Source organism: Protopterus annectens, chromosome 17.part0 (genome assembly GCF_019279795.1).
Source record: "Protopterus annectens isolate FY-2018-M chromosome 17.part0, PAN1.0, whole genome shotgun sequence".
Lineage (NCBI taxonomy): Eukaryota > Metazoa > Chordata > Ceratodontiformes > Protopteridae > Protopterus > Protopterus annectens.
Window position 1 is genome coordinate 317,282,133 of NC_056751.1, and position 25,346 is coordinate 317,307,478.

The 25,346-nt window shown below is 40.4% G+C and overlaps 1 protein-coding gene across 1 annotated transcript in view; it reads right to left on the reverse strand.

Annotated features, from left to right (window-relative positions):
* Positions 1-1,219: 1,219 nt before the first annotated feature.
* SLC25A22 (solute carrier family 25 member 22) overlaps positions 1,220-25,346 on the reverse strand; it is a 1,136,472-nt gene continuing 1,112,345 nt past the window's right edge. The window contains exon 10 of the mRNA XM_044059339.1: positions 1,220-1,753. Coding sequence (XP_043915274.1) covers positions 1,609-1,753 — 145 coding nt within the window. The 3' untranslated portion in view covers positions 1,220-1,608. The remainder of the gene's footprint in view (positions 1,754-25,346) is intronic.

Below are 25,346 nucleotides of genomic sequence, written 5' to 3' on the forward strand. Positions count from 1 at the left end.
CTTGTCAGAGCCTCAGCTTGGAGCGGGGGTGGGGGGTCCCACTGGCTGAGCCACATGGTAATGAGGTAATCCATGGGAACAGCTAATGCTAATTAGCCATGTGTTCTCTCTGAGAAATTCTAGCAGCTCAAATTTATGCATGGCTGTGTAAATTTCCACAGATGAAGGAAAAGGTTAACACTGTCAAAAGACGTCAGTCAGTCACTCAATCACTACAATGGAAGCAGCAGCTGTGCAAGTTAGTTCAGGGAAGACATGGAGTTGGAGGGGTGTTAGTCTGTGAGAAAGTGTGTGTCTAAAGGGGCATGAATGAAGCCAGATGATGTGTCTGCTTAGCTAAGGGGATTAGGTAGGAATTTAAAAGTGTATGTGTATGTGGATGAAAAGGTGTGTGTGTATCCATAACTCCAACTGACTGGTGGGGCTTGTTTGATACTGGTGAATATATATGTGTGTGTGTGTGTGTGTGTGTGTGTGGTGGGGGGGGGGATCCTTGGGAGAGTGTGTGTGTATGAGTATGTGTGCCCACACGCATGCTGTTTGAATGTGTGTGTGAGTGCAGACGGTACTATGCTTAACTGATACATGAGCTGCTAGGGTAAAGACTATAACCATCACACATCTGACAGTGCTAGTGTTAACAAGAGCAATTCAGAGATATACTTATGAGCCAAAAATGCAGTCTTTTTCATTCTGGCTCAAGGTATCAGCTCCCAACTGAAATGTCAGTACTTCATATGTCCTGGGAAGGTGAAAAAAAGACAGAATATCCACATAATGAGTGAATCTTGAACATCACTCTTCTCCTTTACACTTCTATTTTGCAGGAGGGAAACCCCCACTGCATCCCCACACCCCCAAACTTATATAAACTATGAGATTGCCACATTTCTGAGAAAATGGAATATTCTGAGAAATGGCCATCTCGGACTTAGTATAAGTCTGTTTTTCAGCCATTCAGTGTCTGTTTTGGGAAGCTCTCTAGTTGGTCCTAACATTTCAAATGGTTACATTAGCTATCACTGAATTGCATTTTCTCACAGTCACATCAACTGACTTACCAGCAGTGGGCAATTTGTGTGTGTGGTGAGGAATTTTCTGAATCCTAGGGTGTGTCTTTTTATTTAAGTCACCTTGAAGTAAATGGAAAGCCTTTCAGGGAGCAACAATTATTCAGATGTACTAATTAGGGAGAAGCACATTTATGAACATCATGTAGTAACTCAGAAATTACTTGAACATTTATGTTGGTGTACAAAGAACATTTACTCACTGTAATATCTACAGGGATTAAAGGGTCAAAGAAGCACGTAGCACTGTCATAATTAACATGAAAATTACCTACAATCACAATAATACATATAGTGCATTAAAATTAGCAGCACATGTTAAGTTATGCTGCAATCTCTTAAAATATTTAAATAACATAACAATGATAGCAGCACTGCTGCTCATAAGGGCTAGTGCTTTAAAATATTTGAAAAGCAGCTGCATTTTGTGACAATGCTGACTTTGTTATGCTGTTTCTCCATCTTAGGCAGCAGCTTTAACAAAATATACAAGACCAGCTCTTTCACTGTCTAGGTAAAGTGCATAATGCTAGACTTGTCATTTTGGAATCAGTCCTAAAATGAATTCTCCAACTCCTAGAAAATAGACGACTTGAGCAATGCCAAATAATGGGGCGATAACCAGCGCCCTGCAGTATGCTCCCTTGAAGAAAGCTGTGGGACCTTCATTCCTCCATATTTTCCTAGAAAGAGTGAAAAAGAATAGCACAGGTAAGAAATATTACATTTACTATGACAGCACACGTGAGAAATAATACATTTATCACAATTTTGGTTGTAGCAAAACATCCTCTAATTTTTTGCATATGCAGTAACTAAATCACATTATTTGGTATGAGTTATACAAACCAAACCAACCAATCAAGACCACCAAATAATGCGTAAACTTTGAAAATATTAATGCATAACTTACAGCTTGGGCAGCAACACATCATCCTGGTGATGACTCTGGTATAGAGGAGTGCCAACGGTGGTGCAGTGGTTAGCATTGTCACCTCACAGCAAGAGGTTCTCTGGTTCGATTCTTGGCTGGAGTGCCTTCTGAGCGAAGTCTGCATGTATTCTCGGAGGTCGGGTGGATTTCCTCTGGGTGCTCCGGTTTCCTCCCACATTCCAAAGGCATGCTGTAGGTGAACTGGACACTCTAAATTGTTCATAGATGCGAGTGTGTGTGTGAATGAGTGGTACGGATGAATTACCGTGGCAGGGCTAAACACCCAGTTGTGTAAACCTTGGCTCGAGATGATTGCCACTGTTGAAGTGACACCCCGACCCTGTGTGCAAAATGAGAAAAAGGGGTTGAGGGTGGATGGATGGATGGATGACTCTGGCATAGTACGTTAGTGACAGGGACAGTAACGTATTGTCCTCATGACGACTTCAGTATGGTACCTTAGTGACACAGACAGTAAGAAATCATCCTGGTAATAACTCTGATATGCTACCTTAGTGACACAGACAGTAACATATCATCTTGTGATAATTCCAGTATGCTCCCTTAGTGATACGGACAGTAACATATCCTGGTGATAACTCTGGTATGGTACCTTAGTGACATAGACAGTAACGTATCATTCTGATGAAGACTCCTGTATTATACCTTACTGACATGGACAGCAGCATATCATGCTGGTTATGACTCTGGTATAGTGCCTTAGTGACAGGGGTAGTAATGTATTGTCCTGATGACGACTCCAGTATGGTCCCTTAGTGACGTGGACAGTAACATATCATCCTGGTATGCTACCTTAGTGACATAGACAGTAACACCACCCATCCTGGTGATAACTCTGGTATGGTATCTTAGTGACACAGACAGTAATGTATTATCCTGGTGATACCTCTGGTATGGTACCTTAGTGACATGGACAGTAACACATCATCTTGGTGATAACTTTGGTATGGTACCTTAATGACATGGACAGTACCATATCATCCTAATGATAACACTGGTATTATAACTTAGTAACACAGACAGTAATGTATCATCCTGGTAATAACTCTGGTATGGTACCTTAGTGACTCAGAGTGATGCATCATCCTGTTGATAACTATGGTACGGTATCTTAGTGACACTGAGATTAACATATCATCCTGGTGATGATGCTGGTGTAGTACCCTACTGACATGGACAGTAACATATCATCCTGGTGATAATTCCGGTATGGTACCTTAGTGACATGGACAGTAATATATCATCCTGGTGATAACTCCAGTATGGTACTTTAGTGACATGGACAGTAACATATTATATTATCCTGCTGATACCTCTGGTATGTACCTTTATGATACGGACAGTAATATATCACCATGGTGATTACTCAGATATGGTACCTTAGTGACTCAGAGTAATGCACCATCCCTGTGATAACTCTGGTATGGTACCTTAGTGACACTAAGATTAGTACATCATCCTGGTGATGATGCTGGTATAGTACCTTAGTGACACAGGCAGTAACATCATCCTGGTGAGAATTCTGCTATGGCATCCTAGTGACATGGGCGGTAATACATCATCCTGGTGATGATGTTGGTACAGTACCTTACTGACATGGACAGTAACATATCATCCTGGTGATAAATTCGGTATGGTACTTTAGTGACTCAGACAGTAATATATCACACTGGTGATAACTCCGGTATAGTACCTTAGTAACACGGACAGTAATATCATCCTGGTGAGAACTCTGCTATGGTATCCTAGTGACATGGGCAGTAATACATCATCCTGGTGATGATGTTGGTATAGTACCTTAGTGACACAGACAGTAACATATCATCCTGGTGATAACTCCGGTATGTACCTTAGTGATATGGACAGTAATATATCATCATGGTGATGACTCCAGTATATACCTTAGTGATACAGACAGTAATATATCATCACGGCGATGACTCCGGTATTGTACCTTAGTGACACAGACAGTAACATACCATTCTGGTGATAACTCTGGTATGGTACCTTAGTGACAGGGACAGTAATATATCATCCTGGTGATATCTCTAGGGCAGCAGACTGGTACATAACACTCAGCTTCTTTAAAAATGTATGGAGTAGCAGTTTCCTAATATGATGCATGACAAAGAGGAGCATACATTTTCCATGCTGCACACAAAACCTGTGTATGTCTCTTAATTCTACCCTTCTCCATTTCTGCCTTCATTGTAATTAGCTCAATCACAGGACTCACTGCATGATCACACTTCCCATATTTTATATAATATCTCCTTAATGCTTATATTAACAAATGTAAAAGCCCACAATGATTTGCCTTCCCTAAACTGGCAACCATTAGTACTGTTTTACCAAATAAAAGTTTATAGTTTCATAGTTTCATAGTTTAGTTTCATAGTTTAGTACTAGGCTATCTGCCCTGGGGCATTTGTAAGCCTAGCCATAGTGATGTGGCTTTCGCCACCCCATGAAATGGTACAAAAATGCACAGAGTAGATTTAGAATACTGTGCCTCTGTCTAGTAGTGACACAGTGAAGGTCCCCTTATATAATAGAATTAGTTTACTGTGCCCCTGTTTAGTAGTGACACAGATGTGACCCCTGGGGTAAACTTACGATCTCCCATCCACTCATCAAGATTTCTCTTGAAGACAGTCAGTGAGGGGCTCTGCCTAACATGAACTGGGATCTTGTTCCAGAGCATGGGAAGCCTCTGGGTTATGAATCTATCCCTCCAGCATGTCCTATTCATACTTGTGCCGAGGTTTAAGTCTTTAGCTCTCGTGGTTCTGATGGATTTGGATTTTTTGAGGTGGAGCATGTCCATCAGTTCCTGATTGGACATGGTCTTGTACGTCAGGCAGAGATCACCTCTGAGCAGGCGGTATGCTACTGAATAGAGCTGGAGTTTCTTTAGTCTGGCAGAATAAGACATATGTTGGAGACCCTTGATCCTCTTGGTGAGGTACTTTTGTGGTCTCTCCAGCTGTTGCAAATGCCGGGTGAGATACATACCAAATGGGGCATTGTACTCAATCATGGGTCTGATGAGGGAGGAGTATAGGGGTACAATGACATCTTTGGATCTGGATGTGAATCCCTTCATGATAAGGAGTGCAAGGTAGAAGGTCTTTCTAACCACTTTGGCAACGTGGGTGTCAAATGAGAGGTCGCTGTCAACTTGGGTTCCTAGGTCTCTGATTACTTTTTCCGTACTCAGTGGGTTGCTGTCTATGTGATAATTTGTGGGTACTTTGTTTTTCCCAAAGGGGATGACTATACATTTTTTGGCATTTAGTTTAAGGCCATGACTCCGGCACCAGTTGTCCGTTTCTGTGAGGCCTTTTTCTAGGATGCATGTGTCCGCTGGTGAATCGACTATGGCGCCTAGTTTGCAGTCATCTGCGAACTTTGTCAGCCACAACCCTCCCATGTTTGCTTTAACATCTGAGAAATAAATGCCGAACAAGAGGGGTCTCAGGACAGATCACTGTGGGACACCACTTGTGACTGGCTTTGAGTCTGACATTGCTCCAGCGATTTTAACTTTATGGGTTCTGTCCTTTAGCCAGTTTGCAACCCATCTAGTGACATAAGGGTTTACATTTAAGCTGTTGAGCTTATCTATGATGCCTGAGTGGGGCATTGTGTCGAAGGCCTTAGCCAAGTCCAGGTAGGCTGTATGGACTGCTTTGCCCTCATCAATGGCTCTAGTGACTGTTTCGAAAAAGTCAACCAGGTTCAAAAGGCAAGATCTGCCCTTTACAAAGCCGAACTGGGTGGGGTCAAGTGTCTGTAGGTCCCCAATGTCTCTGTTTATGAGTTCCATAATGATTCTTTCCACAGCTTTGCAGACCAGGCTGGTTAAGCTTATGGGGCGGTAGTTCCCAGGGTCTGTAGAGGTACCCCCTTTGTGGAGTGGGACCACTGTTGCTGTATGCCAGAGTTCAGGTACATATCCTGTAGTAAGGCTAAGGTTAAATAGCATTTTTATGTGCGGGTTTAGCTCCTCTTGGAGTTCACGTAGCACGCAACCCGGGATACCGTCAGGTCCCATTGATGCTGTGTTTTTAGCTTTGCTGAGGGCGGCTCTCACCTGGACGTCTGAGATGACAGGGAGATAGCATTCAGCTGGGATAAGTATTTCTTCTTTTGGGGGTGAGGGAGGGGAGAAATTTGCACTGAACCTGCCAGCCAGAATGTTGGCAATATCTGTGGGTTCAGTGTATTTTTTGTTGTTGTGAACTAACTCTGAGCATATCTGAGGGTTTCCGCCCAGGTTTCTAACATAGCTGAAGAAGGCTTTGTGGTTATCTTTAGTGTCCATAGCGATTTTTCTCTCAAAGTTGGCCTTGGATGTTTTTATGAGAGAACGTAGTTTTCTGCTAGTGTTGATCAGAGATGTCTTCCCTTTATGGGATTTTGCTCTGTCGTGCAGTAGCTTCCTTCTTTTGTTATACAATTTGTTAATGGCTGAGGTCCACCAGACAGGATGCTTACCTTTGGTGGAGAGGGACTTGGATTTATTTGGGATTGCATGATCCATGCATTCTTGGAGATGTCCATAGAAAGCATTTGTGAAGGATTCAGCATTGTGGGATGTGGTATCCACTGGCCCAGTGGGCTTAAAGGATACCATCTCAGTCTTAAGAAGAGTGAAGTCTGCTTTTGAGAAGTTTTTCACTGTGGTCTTTTGTGCTGGGGGTGGAGGTGGGATATGTATATCTAGGGTGATTAGTTTGTGGTCAGATCTCACTAGTGAGGGGTATACCTCCGGTGTGGAGCATTTTGTCCCCATGTTTGTGATGATCAGGTCTAGTATATTATCTCCCCTAGTGGGAGAGGTGACTAGTTGTTCCAGTGCATTTGAATTTATGAATTCCAGGAACCTTTGGGCTAGGGTGTTAGGGCTAGAATAATGTACCCAATCTATGTTAGGGTAGTTGAAGTCTCCCAGTATGATGGTATTTTGTGATACAGTCATATCCTCCAATGTCTTCAGGAAGGCTGAGTGGGGTCCCTGAGATTGGGAGGGTGGTCTGTAACATGCTACCAGTTGTATAGCAGTTTTGCCTATGGCTAGTTGCACCTGTATGGTCTCCGATGCTTCATGTGTTGCTACTAACCTGGAGGTGTGGGTGTCCTTGATGAATATGGACACTCCCCCTCCCTTTGTGGTTCGGCCTGGGTTTTGGGGCCGAAAAGCATTATATGAGGTATAGCCTGGTAGCGCTGGGGTGTTCTCAGGAGCCTTGAACCAGGTTTCAGTTACTGCAGAGATGTTGATGTTCTCCATACTGAGGAGTGCATAGAGTGCCTACATCTTGAGATTTAGACTTCTGGTGTTGAGCAGCATTACCCTTAGTTTTTTTCCATTTTTGTTTTCTAAGGAGGTGGGTTTGTCTTTTGAGCCTTGCCTAAAAAAGGCACTATAGGGGTGGCAAGAGCCTTAGCCAATATCCGGAAGCCCAGTGGTGACAGGTGGAAGCCGTCCCTTGCGAAGCAGCGTGGCTTGTCCAACATGTCATCCCAGGCAGACAGACATTGGATCCCCTTAGAATGACACCAATACTTGAGACAATTATTAAAGTTGATCATCTTGTCTTTGTATTGTGGCATGATTCTTGGTGAGGGCAAGATGCTGCTCAGGGTCAGGGTCATACCAGCCTGGGCTACATAATCAGAGAGCTCCTCTATGTCTCTTTTCATGTAGTCCAGGGAGGTACGTCTCAGGTCATTCACGCCAGCATGGACAATGACAGAGTCATATTTGTACTTGCTTTGGAGTGACCTGAGTGCGTGTGTTATGTGGCGGATCCTAGCTCCCGATAGGCAGCTCACAGTCACCTTCTCCTTGTTCAGCCTGGTAAGCGGGACATCAGTGTGTCTGACTATAGAGTCACCTATTACTAGTGTATCAGGCATGGTGTTTGGCCTTAAGGGCTGTGATTGATTGACACACTGTTTCATTGAAGTATGTGTTGCATGTGTTTTGTTTTGAGGTGGTGGATTTTTGGATGTCTGCTTTGGGAGCCTCTGTTGTTTTGGTAAGTTTTTTATTAGAGCCTCCGAGTGTGTCTTTGTGTTTTTATGTGTTTGGTTTGCAGTTGTGGTAGGTCTATGTGGGACTGGGTTTGTTGTGTGTGTGGTTACCATCTCCTCCTGTCTGGTCATGCCAGCCCTGATTTGAGAGAGTTCAGCCTCCAGTTTGGCTATATAGTTGCATCTCTCACATGTATTTGGGTTTGTTGGGAGGAGGAGAGGGTTGTCTGTGTACATGAGACAATTGTAGCATTGTCTCAAGATACCCAGATTAACCAGCTGAACTGGAGAGGACGCCAGTAATCTACCACTCGACATGCTAGAACAGTATAAGGGAGTGCTGTGCCTTTAAGGGAAGTGGATATTCGCAAGGGTGGTAGGTGGATGTAGTGCTTACTTAGTATGAGAGTGCTTACTTAGTAGAGAAGTTTTGAGAACAAGTGCTAGGCTGATTATACTAAGAGTAGAGCTTCCTTAAGGGAAAATTTGAAGAGCAGACTTGGCGGAGCCAGAAGAATTTTAACCTAGTTTAACTGGCGCTGCGCTATGCGCACAATCTCGCAAAGCCGCGCAAACGCGGATTTTAAACAGGGAACTTCAAAAGAGCTAGAAATGGTCCAAAACAACCAGCAAAGTCTGTAAACTGGTCTAAACTAGTCGAGGAGAGGTGGGAAAACAAGGATTATTTTTTTGTTTTTAGATAGAAACACACAGAAAATGCAGAAACAGTAATAAATCAGTTACACAGGCTAGCACACTTTAGTGGGCAGCCTCAACAGTTAAATTAAACAAACAAACTTTCGATCAAATTCGACTAAAATGTAACTTTAAGTGCAGATATTAAATAATGCAGCAAACAGCTAAAAAAACAGTTTAAGATTGTTTAGGGTAAGCTAGAGAAGGTATTTCAAATAAAAAAACAGCAAAGATACTTAAATCCAGAAAGTAGTCGCTTTTCTGAGTTCTCTGTAGCTAGGACCACTCTGCAAGACCACGAGGAGCTTGTCTGAGTAGTATAGCCAGAAAAAAATGCCCTGAGGTGGATTTTAAACAGGGAACTTCAAAAGAGCTAGAAATGGTCCAAAACAGCCAATTACTACAGCTCTTGTGCTGAGGTCACTTCCTACAGGGACAGGTAGGCTGCTCAAGGCTCCCCACTCCCACTGGTGAGCACAGAAACTTCCCTCTATCCAAGTAAGGTAATGGACAACACAGGAACTACACCACAGCCCAGAATACAGCAAAGCCTGTAAACTGGTCTAAACTAGTCGAGGAGAGGCGGGAAAACAAGGAATTATTTTTTTGTTTTTTTTGTTTTTAGATAGAAACACACAGAAAATGCAGAAACAGTAATAAATAAGTTACACAGGCTAGCACACTTTAGTGGGCAGCCTCAACAGTTAAATTAAACAAACAAACAAACAAACAAACTTTCAATCAAATTCGACTAAAATGTAACTTTAAGTGCAGATATTAAATAATGCAGCAAACAGCTAAAAAAAACAGTTTAAGCTTGTTTAGGGTAAGCTAGAAGCTTGTTTAGGGTAAGCTAGAGAAGGTATTTCAAGTAAAAAAACAGCAAAGATACTTAAATCCAGAAAGTAGTCGCTTTTCTGAGTTCTCTGTAGCTAGGACCACTCTGCAGGACCACGAGGAGCTTGTCTGAGTAGCTCTTTTCATCTCCTCTTGATGTGTCATACAAAAATCTTCTAATCAGTCCCCAAACCTAAATCTCAAACCTTGTCAGAAATATTCTACACGTCACCGTCTATTCCAGTATCACACCATTATTCTCTGCCAAATCTCACTAAAATGTAAAAAAGAAAAAAAAAAACACCCTCCCACTTTTTTTAAGATACATTCTGCTAGATTCACCAAAGTACAGCTACATCAGTTTTAGTTCTTTCACCATCACTTTTCATGGCAGGCTATAATCTCCTCAGTATTAGCCTTCTGTATAGCCTATTTTCACTCAAACACAAGGCGTAAAAATAACATTTTAATACATCAAGCATAACTAACATGATTCACCTGCTTGAACCTTGGATTAAGAAACAAACCCTGACTGTATTAGCAACAGCTGAATGTTGGTTAAAACCTGCCACAATAATAATCTCCCCATGTTACCTCAAAATGTATGATATTTCAAAGCATACCTTCAGGTTAAAGAATGGGTGCAGGTATATTCCTTGTAGTTAAACAATCAGCCACCTTACTGACAAATCCACCATACTCAACATATTAATTACCAATTCACTGTCAAAACCTCACACATGCATATTTCTTCCCTCCACTGTTATGTGACCACAAAACTATCACCACCACTTAAACATTGCCTAGTCTGACACTACTGTCACATGTCTTCATGTACTAGACTCTGACCAGAATATATACCAGTCCCCTTTACATAAACTTACTTTCACTGATGGGTCACCAGTGGCCAGACAAACTCAGCGTAAGACAGCTCTGCAGTTCTTTTTAAATATCATCATTCCCTTCCAAGATAAATTATTTAAAAAAAAATAATTAAAGCTATCTCAGCCACCTGGTTTACCTCAGATCTAAAATGTGAACATCATAAAACAAATGACGCTTGATAGATGTATAGTCCTAACCAGACACTATAACTCTGGGACAAAAACTGTTCTGCAGAGAACCACTGGAAAATAGATATCAATAATGCTGAAAACACACATTAAAACTTAGGCCTGAAGCCCTAAAGCATAACTCCAAACAACTCTAGAAGGAACTAAATCCCCTGTCTCTAAACAAGACAAACCCTGTCTCCTAGAAGTAATCTTACCAGACCACTGGCTCAAAACTGTGGCAGACCACGCAGTTCACTTTGCTAATGTAACTATTAAAACAGCTGCTTCGGAAGCTAGCCATAACTTCATCTTAGCCACATCTACAGTTCCACCCAAGCCCATCAGTCCCTTCAGTTGCTCAGTTATCTCTCTGTCAACTCTTTACAAGTGGCTACAAATACTGAGCCACACGGCTTCCCTGGAATAGACAATCTCTAACCTGAATTTAACAATGTGTGCAACATCTATAAGTTTATTAGGGAGCCAAGCTTGTTTGCAAAACATTAGTGAGTGATACTCATATGGTCGATCACTGTATGACTGCATTTCCACAGAAGGTCAACTTGCTGGTGTACCAGAGATTTCCCCTTTCCCCACGATAATGCAACCTCAAGACCTAGGTACCACTATACTGCTCTAAGAAGAGACAATGCCCTTAGGAGTTAAGCAGGGAGAGTTGTCATATTGGATGTCCATGAATGAAAGGATCTATCATTATGGTAAGTACATAACTTTCATATCCCACTCATTCAATCCATCGGCTCCGACATGTGAGGCAGAATCCCAAAATAGGATCACCCCAGGATGGCCTTAGGACAGAATATCATTCAGGATAAGAGAAAGAATGCTCTAGCTCTACAGAAACAGTCAATTTTATAAATTTTCTAATGCTTGAGGAAAGTGTGCATGGAAGACCATGTGGCAGCTTCACAGATAATGTCTACTGAAGGTAATCTAAAGAAAGCAGTAGAAATTGCAATGACTCTAGTGGAGTGAGACCTTGATTAGATGGGTAGAGTTTTGTTGTGTGCAGCATATATAAAGGAAATGTGGTCAGACAGCCATCTGCAAAGGAACTTTCTGGCCCAGTTTGTTGGTAGCAAAGGAAACAAACAGTTGAGCATCCTTTCTGAGTGACTTAGTTCTATGAAGGTAGAAACAATTGTCTTTTTACATCCAAGGTACATAGGATCTATTTTCCTTTGCTCACATAGTTAGTAAAGAAAACTAGTAAATAAATAGGCTGTGAAATGTTTGATTCAGAAGCCACCTTGAGAAGAAAAGATTGATTTGTCCTCAGAGATCCTCTGTCCTTGTGAAATATTAGGTAAGGGGGACATGAAGTAATGCATGCAGTTGTGAAACTCTTGTGGCTGAAGGGATGGAAAGAAGAGTTTTCCATGAAAGAAATATTAGTTCCACTGAAGAAGCTGATTCAAAGGGAGGCTTAGTCACAGCTTCTAAGATCAGATTTAGAACCCAAGGAGGAGCCAGATCTCTGTGGGGAGGTCTAAGCAAAAAGGTTCCTTTGAGAAAGGCCTTACAAAGCTTATGAGAAGCTAGTGAATGTTCTTGAAACATAACATGAAAACTTAAAATAACAGCCAACACTGTATTTCAATCATTGATAAACTAAACCAGAATCGAACATGGTAACTAGAAATCAGAAAATGTCTAGTATACGGACTGAAAAGGGATTGATGTTTTGATGGTAGGCCCATTTACTATGGTATAATCTGTGGGTAGAGTCTTCTGAGATGCTGTCAGGATTCTTATTACCTCCGTAAACAGGGACTTATTGCTGGCCATTACTCGAAGTGGAAAAAACAGTCAGTCAGTTTCAGGATGTGGAGGTCTGGGTGAAGTTTCCACATTGGTGTGACATCAGATCCTATACTGGATCCAAGAGCCTTCCCGCCATGGTGGTGCAGTGGTTACCATTGTCGCCTCACAGCAAGAGGTTCTCCAGTTCGATTCTCAGCTGGAGTGCCTTCTGTGTGGAGTCTGTATGTCTTCCCCATGGTCGAATTCACTTTAAAGACATGCAGGTAGGTGCATGCATGTGTGGGTGTGTCTCCTTTGAAGGTTGGGTGCTGGGCTGGCAACTTGACACCACAGAAATTCACTGCCCGTCATTAGCAGACCAGAATTCCGCTGTGGCGACCCCTAACTGGGAAAAGCCGAAAGACTGGATCCAAGAGCCAGGGAGGCTCAGTGAGATAAGGCTTTAAAAGGGGAATATGAGGATGACAGTTGCCTTGCACTTCATTGTTTTCTGTAAGAATTTGGCATTACAGGAAGAGGAGGGTAAGTATATAGAAGTCCAGGAGGCATTGCTGGGGCAGAGCATCCCTTGGTGACTGTTGGGGGGGGGATCATGGCAAAGTAGTTGCTACATTTTATGTTGTATGTTAAGGCAAACAGGTCACAGCAAGGGGTGCTCCAACAATTAAAAATTTGGTAGGCTACTGCTAGATGGAGGTACCACTCATGAAGTATCTGAAGAGATCTGCTGGGCCTATCCACAAGGCAAATGCATACTCCTCGGATGTGGTGTTGCTACAAAAAAATGGCGGAAGGTATCGCCTACTGCCAAACTCTCATTGTTCCCTGACAAAGGGGTTGGGAGGGTGGCCTAATGGTTAAGGTGTTTGTCTCACAAACACAAGGTGCAGGGTTCGTGTCTCACAAGGGATAATTGGCTAGGCTTAAAATGGCTCACAAGGGCAGTTAGCTTAGTACTAATCTATGAACCTATGATAAGATCTGGTTCCTCCTTTTTTGTTGATGTACTACACTACTGTCATGTTTTTTGTTTGGATATATATCACACACTGGGGAAGGCAGTCCTGAAGTACCTGCAACACAAAAAGAACTGCCCTCAACTCAAAGACATTTATGTGAGTATTGGCCTCCTTGTCCATCCTTACACCTTGGGCCATTCTCTGATCATAATGCCCCACCCCATCAGATGGAGGATGCCTCTGTGGTTATGATGGCTACTGGAGCAGAAGTTATGAAGGGTTTGTCAGAGTGGACCACTGGAGATTATAACTACCATCTCAGGTTTTTCCTGCATGTGTTTGCTATTATGGTAGTCTTAGAGAAGGGATGATTGTGCTGTGACCACTGAGCCTGTTGAAGTCATTACAAAATTCTGATGTGAAAGTGTGTAAAATGTAGATTTTGTATCAAATATTCCATGAGGCCTAACATCCTCAGAATTAAGGCTGCAGTAGGTGAAGAGTTGTGAAGCAGAGACTGAACAGCTTACTTTAAAGTCTGAATCCTTTTTGGAAGGAGAATATGGACCAAGTAGTACCAAGGTGGCAACCAATGAATGTTATTCTCTCAACTGGATAAAAATGGACTTCTGTAGGTATGCTGAGGTTTCCCAAGATTGCTAAAGCTTGCGAAGATAGCCCCTGGCCTCAGAAAGAGACACAAGTGAGGTGCGTAGCTAGGAGTCAGTTGTCTAGATATGGGAAAATCTTGCATCTCCCTAGATGTATACGGGCTGCTATGACAGCCATACATTTGGTGAAAACCATAGGAGCTGTGATAAGCCCAAATAATAAGACCATGAACTGATGATTGCTGGCCCAAATTCAGAAGAGGAGGAATCTCATTGACTCTTTCTCTGTCTTTATATGGAGGTAAGCATCTTTGGAAATCTAGAGAACACATCCATTCATTCACACTGAGAAAGGGTACAATCAGGAATCCACCATGACCGTTCTGAATTGGACTGTGTTAGACTGAACATACTTGTTCAGTAGGCTGAGGTCCAGAATCGGCATGAAGTCCTGAGTTTTCTTCAGAGCAAAAAAGAACATGGAATAAAATCCTGACCATCTTGGATATCTCTTTCAGCAAGAAGAAAAGCCATATATTTTTTGCTGCTTAATAATGTCCCACTGAACTAAGGAGGGATTAGAAAAAATAAATACATACAAACAAATATTTCAGGTATGGGCAATAATGCTGTTCTTAGCCTGCCTGTATACCAAAACAGTCATTCCCATAATAAATGTCCAAGTTGTTTTTAAAAATATCTAAACTGGTACGTGCTTCAATATAACCTAGTAATCTATTTCATGCACCTACTACTCTTTCAGAGAGCTATTTAGTACATATCTCATTCCTATATAATGTTCTGCATTGGCCATCTGATGATTCTCTACTACTCTTTGAAAACCCGGGCCATTCCCAGAAGTAGTTGTCTCTAAATGCTCTATGAATAAGATCTCCTCTTCAATATCTTTAAAAGACACTATACGCATTTCAATATTTTAATCTTTCTTAACTTAAAATTTCACAGCCATAGATGCCCTTGATATACTTTCATTGTACTATTTCTAATTTACTCATGCTTTTTCTTATAAAGTTTCTGTATTGTTATTCCATTCTCTAGTTCGAGTTTAATGTAACTTGCAAACAATGGTTTCATCATTTCTTATTTCCTAGACTTTATAAGACTTTTTATACAGCCTATATTTCTGTAACTATCATTAACCAGTTGCCTGATATGACTAAAAAACATAGAGCTGGATCTATGCATATACCTGGAATGTCAAATGAAACTAGAGTTCCAATCACTTCTGTGCTGTTTTAAATACTCACTCTTCAGGCTAGGTCCCCCAAATCTCATATGCTTAATTTTTGATATATTTATTGGTATATTATTCTCCTGTGCCTAAATGATCACTTTAGTCAAGTTCTTCTGCAGGCATGCCTTACCTGTAACACATGTAATCAGTTTACCTATTTTCAAGTCACTTGCATACTTACTGTAGAACACCCTAGATGGAAAGCATAGATCTGAAAGATATAACTTAAACAAGTATGGGACAAGGAAAGAACCCTGTGAGACACCCTGACTGTAGCCTAGAATGTCACCTGCCCAATTGCATGATACTTGCCATGTCCTACTTGTAAGCCATCCAGCTATCCATCTTATCAATATTACATCAATAAAAAGTTGTTCTAATTTACTGATCAGTGTCTTGTGCATGACCCTATCAAAGGCTAAAATTAAGGCTTTATACATTTTATCACTACACAATTTTTGATTTATAGCTGTTATATTATTATTATTATTATTATTATTATTATTATTATTATTATTATTATTATTATTAAACATCATGTTATGGTGGTTATAGATCTATTTTCAACATATGTATGCAGATATATAGTTTCAAGTCCCAGCCTTTCTATTTCTGATAATAATTTATCCAAAATAACCTTCTCCATTGTTTTTTCCATGGCAAGAAAGTAACTTTAAAGTCTGCCCTATTCCTCTTTCCCTTAAAGATGGGTTTAACAAGGGCATGTTTCAACTCTTGATGAATCTTCCCTTACTTAAATGACCAAGTGAATAACAGATATGATGGCACTTTAAGTTCATGCTGAAGTGTTCTTGGGTCATTATTACTAATTCTGTCTCCTCTTTGTGCTTTGTTTTGGTCCAGTTTGCATTATTCTTTTTTAATATAACCTAATTTGATTTCAGTATCTGAAGTCACTTGGATGTTACTAAGGCAATTTATCACCCCGTTTGTGGAGACAAACTGTTTTGTTATGGAATGGCCTCTGATATTATCCCTCTTACCAATTTGTCTCCTGTGGTTGCCTGCCATGCTGCAGGGTAGAGGGAGAGATTACTTCCGTCTGCCCCCAGAGTGAAGCAGTTGGCCAAAGCTTCACTAATGCTGCTGTCTTCTGTCCACAAAGGGCAAGGGATATCCCTGGTTCTGTAGACCCACTTGGTTTATGGGCCGGAGTCCATTGAAAGTGCCACCTCTACTGTGACCATCACCGTCAAAAGATGAGTCAAACTATTGACTTTCAGACCTCCTAAACCAGAGTGATTGAGATCTTTTTTGTTCCTGCTGTATGAAATCTTAGGAACACTGAACTTAATTTTGACAGCAAGTTGCTCACACTTCTGCATTTTTTCCTTCACCAATGGGACAAACAGAGAAAACCTTCAAATGAGTGACTGGTGAATGATGCCTTAAAGTGGTCAAAAAATAAACAAAGGTACAGCCATGTATAGCATCACACTGCTACTTCCGTCCTGGCTGCTCTGGCTAGCCCATCCACCACATAACACATAATGTGCATGAAAAGGTTTGTGACTTTATACATAGCGATCATGGTAGTTTCCAGCTTTTGCTTTCACTCTATCATAAGGAGAGCTTTCAGAATAGCTAGGACCTGCAGAGAAAAATCACTGAGATCTGTCTATATGTGCAGCATATTACAGGGCTCTAAAAACAAAGGTGCCCAAAGCTTATGCCTGCTTCTCAAGTCTATCTGTTGCCCTACACTCTATGTTGGAGTGGGAGGGTTAACAGAGGTTGAGTCTTCAGACATCTCTCTTTTGGTAGCTGCTGCCACAATAATGGAGTCAATGACACAAGATTTAGCCCAGTGTTGCACGTCTTTCTGTGGCTGCAGAATTTTATCAGGGTTACAGTGGGCTGCTTCACAAGTGGCAGGTTCCTGTCATGACCTAACTGCTAAGTTAGTCAACTCATCAGCTGGATTAACCACCCAGGACATAGATGGTACCAACCAGCAAGCTTCAAATGAACCCTCCTCATCCTTAGAGGGGGTGTCAATGGGCCAAGGTCCCCTCTGTTGCATCAGCTCTAAAATTTTAACAAAAGGGGCATCTTCTGGAGGGAACTGTGGGAAACAGTCCCTATCCACTGAGTCAGTATCTGAGATGGGAGACTCAGACAGGGACTCCAAGTGCTTCGTCTTGCACATCATTTTCTTGGGAACATTAGTGGAGGTGTCACCTGACCCCTCAGAGGACTGAATCTGCTTTTGGGTAAAGGACTTGAAGCTTGCAGGACAACTGTAATCAACGGATGTCTAATAAAAAGAGGATAAGGCGAAGAGGGGAATTATGGGATGAAACCACATCTGTTGGGACCAGTTGAGCCACTCTATTAGTAGAGGTTATTATACTCCTTCAATACCTGAAAGGTCCTTCCATTTTCCACTGGATCCAAAGACATTGCCCCGCTGATGGATCCAATCCTTCCTTCAGGAGGTGGTAGGGGCTGATGATGAGACCCCCCAGTGCAAAGAAGACCAAAGGCCTCAATGGGGGACCAGACTTAAAGACTCAAAATACAACGACTGTGACCCCTTCAGTGGTGCTGGACCCCTGATGATGAAGCCAAAGTCACAAGTTCAAACCCCAGATCCAAGACTGCATAGGCTGCTACAAAGCAGGAATCAAATGAGTCTGATTTGAGATCCCAGATGCAGAAGCTATAGGAAAAGTATTGACCAAGACCACAGGACCTGATGCAAAAGTCAGTTCCGAAGTAACTGCAGCCAACAGTCAGTCCAGCAAAGGAACCAAAATCAGGGACATTGAGATGTATTTGGACATCTCTGGAGCTGAAGTGGAAGAAATTAATTCCATTTCAATCTGTGCCCTCAGGAATTTCTGCATCATATCTTCCAAGTTTGCTTCCAAAACATTACTGTAACATCTGAAGGACCTTATGGATAGCACCAAGGATGGTTTGGATGGGGAGGAGGGTGCTGAACAGACTTCTCTAACAAAGCCTTCTTCCAGAGGTAGACACTGATCAAGTCAGATCCAAGGTTCTAGATCCAGTGGTGAAGTGTATATCAGGATGCAGGCCACAGGCACTTCAAATCTCTGAACTTTTGAATACAGCAGCCATAGACTTAGCATGCCTTTTCTTGATGTCAGAATCTTTATGCTTTGAAGCTTTTTCAGAAGCCTTCCTCAATTTTTGCCACCTCTAGATCCAGTGGAAAGAGGCCTTTTAATATTAGCTTATTCTTCCTATCAGCCAGGGCCTTGGTCCAAACCTCAAGCATATTTCACAATCAATGTACATGTGGGGAATACCAGACACGTCATATAGGTCACGTGTTGGTATTTTGGGTCTGTTCACTGAACATTTTTTGAAGTGTCCTTGCTTTTCCAAAGTAAAAGGAATATGCATTAATTACTACCATCTATAAATACCTATAAGCTAAACAGTAACACACACCAAGACTGTAACTATGCTAAACGCTAAAGAGTAATTCTGATAAACACTTGTATAACTGTATCTTAATATATAACAAGAAGGAATTCTAGACTAAACTGCACTACACTAATGGGAAAGCAGAGGGATTATTGAAAAATCAAAAAAACTAGGACAACATTCCCAAAATGTCCTGAAAAACAAAACTATGTAGGGCAGCACAATAACGAAGCAAGATATGGATTTATAAATCTAGTTAATAACAGTAAGAGCAGTTAGATGTGAGCTGAGATTGCATCAGTTTACTATGGTAGCAAATAAGGTCTGAGGAACTTAGGGAGACTGGCACGTTATGGGAGGGGACATTTTAAGGGGCTTGAGGCTGAAGTCCTCATGCTGCCAGGATGGATCCAGTAAGTGGCTCAAGAAACCATATGTCAGATGGAATGGACTGAATGAACAAGATCCTAAGTTATATTATTTAAGCAAAAATGAGGAAGTAAGGGAAATGACAATGCCCACTGACTTGAAATGCAAACATAAAAAAAAAATAGATTAATTAGACTGTAAGAGATACTATATACATTGTAATAGCTGTATATATGACCTTTGTTGCTTTCAATGAATGGGTTTTTCCCTCACAGAAAGCATCTTGTCTTCTTTTGCCAATTTTGTACTGCTTGCTGCTTTCTTTACACTGTTTGTTAAAGGATGGATTACTCCCTTTTTGACTTGGGTAGACATTACTGAGAAACAAGTCCACATGTTATTTTTTGGCAATGCAAATCCCAATTACTGTGTTAAGGGATGCATATAACTTATGATGCCTGACTTTCCCTACATGCTAAACAAATATGTTCTTTCATGGGATGCAACTATTGCACGTAAAGGGCCCCCATTAATCCTCTTGCTAAAAAAATTATATTTTTTTCCTCAGGGCACTGCACACATGGCTCCTGCAGATTTATGATACAGTCTGCATTTTAACTACATTGTTACTAACACCGGACCATACTGCTTATTGGAAGATGTATTTTAAAAAATGAGAATTTCACAGTTTGCAACTCTCTATTAAGTGGTCACAGTCACATCTTGTAAGCTGTCAAGGCTTAATTTTTTTTTAACTGCCGCATTTTCCTCCCTTGCTTTGACAATACGCCCAAATATAAAAGTATTTTTCATCTCTGGGCTACATCCTAAATACAAGATTAAAAAAAAGTGCAAATATTAAAATGACTAAATAAGAATACATAGTAATACAACAAGAAACCTCCCCAGACGGCTGTCTTGTTTGCTGACTCAGTTTTACTACTTTCATTTGGAACATCCATACTTCTCAAATTCACCTTATTATGAGGAACATTCCTCATTCTGAATCTTAAAAATGTTATGTTCCGCACTGTTCAGTAATGAAGGGGCTTAGCACACATTCATCTTTAAGAACGTTTTTAGCAAATACCATTGATAAATATTACTGTTAAAACTTGATTCACATATACACTAATTCATCAAAATGTTTTTTTTTAAATAAGATGAAACATTTATTAACTATGCTGTCTGCCTCTTAATTAAAATCACAGGTGTGCCACATTTTGTCCATTTGTTCCACATTGTAAGGGGCAGTTTTCCACATTTTGGAAATGGAAGATTTGAGAACAATGCGGATCTGCTGACTTGTGAAGGGCAAAGAAAGAAAAAATAAAAGGTTGCTCATTGTAGCATACATAGAGCATGCTTGGCTGGTACCCCTCCCATACAGAGAGCATGCTTGGCTGGTACCCCTCCCATGACTGCAATCAAGTTTTCCAGAGAAGATCACCTCCTAGCTTTGCAGTCTGTAAAAGTTCAGCAGTTCTTTAATCATCAGAATGCACTGACAAGCTCCACTTTCCCATGACCCTGCATTTGATATGTCAGGTTATCAGGGAATAAATAAATACATAAATAATGTTTCTTTTAGCCAACTAGTAAGACCATATGCTAAGGATATTAGAAGGTTCTGTCTCAATTGGTTGTATACCAGTGGCGGCTTGTGGCTTCAAATCAAAGGGGGGGGGGTGCTGGAGACAGCTGAATGGGTGGGGCCAATTGGAAGGGGTGTGGGTATGCTAAAAACCGCAAAAAACTGGGACTTTAAATATGCTGCCCTCGTTGCCAAACCGTTATTATGAGAGTCCAATTCAAGAGAAAATGAAGTGTAGAAGAAAAAATATTTCAATGCATTGGCTACATGACAGCTTACTTAATATCTAAATGGAAATAAAAGGTTGTGAGGCATGAAAAAATAAATTATTTTTTAAATACATTATTGGAATGCCAGTCAAAATCAAGTATAAAAAAAACAAGTAGCACTCAACTCAAACCACTTCTCCTTGCACTGCAGTTCTAATTATAATTTATATTCAGCTTTATAAAAGTACCAAGTAACATGCTGAAAGTAGCAATCTCTGTGATACCCCCACTTGTAACAATGTTTCTTATCCAAAAAAGACCTGCTGCCTAACAACTATCTACTTGTTTCATAGGGAAAACATGATCAAAGTAAAAAATGAACAGCAAACAAGAAACAAGCTTAAGATAAATTGCTTAAAGGATTACTGCACAGTTTATGGACCATATATGACAGATTGGCATTCTGTTTAGTTTACAGGTAAAGCCTGAAAAGATGACTGCAAGTATTCAACAAATGTAATAAATTTCTGAAAATACTGTAATCCTGTCCTTTATTACAAATACTGTCATATGCATTTCAATACCCAAGGCTTATATGCTAGTTATGTAAATATTATCTGCATAGCAACAACAAAAAGATTTTCAATGTTGGTAATTCTTTAACAATATGCTTATTAAAGCTTACTTGCATCTTACAGTCTCGGACAAACTTACCTGATGGTCATTAAAGCATTACTACTTAAACACAGAGCAACAGGCACTTTAACAACATGCATTTTCTGAATAAGAAGCATAAATCAACAGTATAAAAATATGACAGAAAACCAGAACATTCTTCAAAATCAAAGACAGATGAAAAGCCACTGTAGTACTTGTGTCTACCTTGGATGGGGGGATACTCTGCACACTTAACACTGCATAACTGCACCTTGCCTTGCTTGGATACATCCAGAGTCACTATGTGGGGGAGTGGGGTGCAACAAGTATGTCACAATTTGAAATGTTTTTGGCTGACGGTGATGGCCCTGACACATTTGTCATACCTCTCAAACCTCAGAGCAAGAAATCTGGACAAAGCCATAAATAGAACTGGGACAAAGGCCCAATAATTAGGACAAATTTTAAATACTGCTCTTATAAACTTAGAAAGATAATTAGGTCTTGCATTAGTATGAATTTTCTGAAGGGTATGAAATTTGCAACTCAAATGTCTGTCATTATCTAACTTCAATCTTTAATGATTTGCCACTAATTTCCCAGAAAAACACAATTTTATGAAAAATGGACCAAAAATGTGATGCAAAAATATAAAATAGCCAAACAATACAGCTGGGAACCTGTCAAAGAAGTGACACTTTTTAATATTAGTACTGTTAACTTGAGCAGCTGACAAAATAATAGAATCTACATGCATTTCTGAAAGTAAAAGTAATCTGTAACTCTGATCATTACAATTATTTATTAATTGTAAACTCTCCACAATTTATTCCAAATTTGCCATTTTGCAGAGGGATTATTAGGAGGACAGCAACATTTTGAGCCACAATTGGGCACAGTTGAGAGGTTTGGATATACCTAATTCTATAAAGTGATTTATTTGCACGTACCTCGATGCAGGACATTTGGACAAGGCCAAATATATTGGGGGAACATACAAACAGTACTAAAAATTGCTCTTGTATAAACTTAGTTGACAGAATAACAGGTCTTGCATGCATTTTTGAAAGATATGAAGTTTGAAACTCAATGTCTGTCATTATTTAGTGACTTCATTGCTAAATGATTTGTCAGAAAACCACAAATGTTATGAGGAACATACCAAAAATAAGAAGCAAAAATCTATTCATTCTGCAAAAATCCAGACAGTTGAGAGGTGTAGTTCACCCAGGGCTGCTGAGTTTGCTGTCCTTCCCCCCCTCACAAAATCATGGTCGTATGGGGCCTACCCCCTGCAGCTATTCCAATGTCCCATTACTTGTCTATTTCACCCCATTTACCATAAACACTGCAATGTACATACTGCTTTACTTTTACAATGATTTGGATTTCATTTAAAAGTTTTATTTTACATTTTACAGCACAAACACTAATAGACATCTGCTAAAAAAAGCAATGCATCTCACAATGAAAATAGACTTGGCATTAAACCTTCTCTGCCCTTGAAACTCACATTAATTGAAACAACACTGAAACCCACATTCAAAGAAAATACATCCAGTGGCAGATAAACATTAACTTTGGGCTGTTTTCAAATCATAGGCCCCTTGCGCAGGAAACATATATGTGTTCTTTGATGCACCTTCCTGATTGTTTTACATTATATTCCTTGTATAATACAGTACCGTTGTTAGAAGGTGTTTTAAAGTTATTGTTTGGAACATTTTTCCAGTAAACATTGAAACAAAATGCATGGACCAATAATGACAAAACTGCCCAATTCAGAACATTTCCATCATAAAAGTCTACTCAAACTTCTACAATCCACCAGTATCAGTAAATATGCACAATCTCTGCAGAAGTAAAAGTCATCTAAATAATTCCACATTAAAGAGATCTGTAACTAATGAAGAGGTTGCTGTTAGCAAACAACTTTATATTTCATTGTTTTGAAGAATAAATTTCCTGTTACATAAAAATGCTAAGCTTGTAATATAGCAATAGGGGCTGGATGGCAAACTGATAACAGGTTCATCATTACTAGGTATCTCCACCAAAGAGGACATTCTCAGGACTGCAGCATCCACCTCCTTTAAAAGTACAATACAGTACAGTATAAGCAATGCATCTATATACTGTGGGAGTAGAACCCACATCCCTCTGCATCAAAAGCAAGTACACTACCTGTTGTGCTATTAACAATGCAAGAAGACTCAGCATAAGCAGCACTAAACTTCTCTTCAAGCTCTCAGCTCCTTGTAAAATCCACTTGACACTCCACTGTATCTCTCAACTTTGAAGCACAAGAAATCTGGAAAAGGCCAAAATTTATTGGGGGGGGGGGGGACAAAAGCCCAAAAGCTAGGGACACATTTTAAACATTGCTTGTATAACTTTGGAAAGTTACTAGAATAAAATGTTGTGTTACCGCCATGCGTTTCACTGCCGAGTCTTGAACCTACCTAGGACCCTGTCACTACAGCCAGAGCAACATAACACTATGCCATATCAGCTGTTTCTTGAAAGACAGCTAGACTGAAACTTAAATGGCTATCTTTCATTTAGTGAATTCAGTTCTCAACATAGTTCTCAACTTCTTATCACAAAACACCTAGACAAAGCCAATAATGGGGAAATACAGCCCTGCAAACATATTCAGTGAATTCAGATCTGACCGTAGCTCTCAACCTGTTAGCACAAAAAACCTGGACAAAGCCAACAACGATATTATAAACAGAAAATTGCAAGAAAAAAGGGTTTTGTGCTACCATGTACTTTCTGAAGAATATGAAGTCTAAAATTCAAATGCCTGTCATTATTTTCCAGAAAACCACAGATTTTATGAGGAACAGGACAGCAATATGAAGCAAAAATAAAATACTGTGCTACTACCATGCATTTCACTGCCAAGTCTTGAAACCAGGACCCTGTGCACTACAGTCAGAGCAACATACCACTATGCCAAATCAGCTGTTTCTTGAAAGACAGCTAGAGTGAAACTTAAATGGCTATCTATCATTTAGTGAATTCAGTTCTCACCATAGCTCTCAACTCCTTAGCACAAAACACCTACACAAAGCCAATAATGGGGGAATACAGCCCTGCAAACATATTCAGTGAATTCAGATCTGACCGTAGCTCTCAACCTGTTAGCACAAAAAACCTGGACAAAGCCAAAAACGATCTTATAAACAGAACATTGCTAGAACAGAAGGTTTTGTGTTACCATGTACTTTCTGAAGAGTATGAAATTCAAATCCCTGTCATTATTTTCCAGAAAACCACAGATTTTATGAGGAACAGAATAGCAATATGAAGCAAAACGTTCACAAGTGGTGGTGGGTAGGGAATTCAAGCTCCTACTACCTACTCCCAAGGTACAGGGTTTGAGTCTAGCCACTACCAGGTGTATTTCCTGACATGTTATAGTCACTGGGGCATTTTATACACACACAAACATGCACAAGACACAAAAGCAGTACCTTCCATTTCAGCAAATAAAGGAATAAGTGCACACACACTAAAGCAGTACCTTCTATTTCAGGAAATAAAGGCATAAGCGCCATTTCTCCACCATCAGCTCTATTTCAGCAAATAAAGGCATAAGCGCCATTTCTCAACATATCTGGTTATGGAATGTCGTGCAAGTGAGCACAGACTGCTGACCCTGCAGTACTACCCCCTTCCAGTCTATGTGGCTGTAACTGCACAGACGTCTGTGGCATCTGTGAGACTGCTGCCTTATTCTAAATCCGGACTTGTTAAGCATTAGTCTGGATTTGAGTTTTCCATTCACGCATGTGTGAGTTTTGGGATTCAGGATTTTCTACAG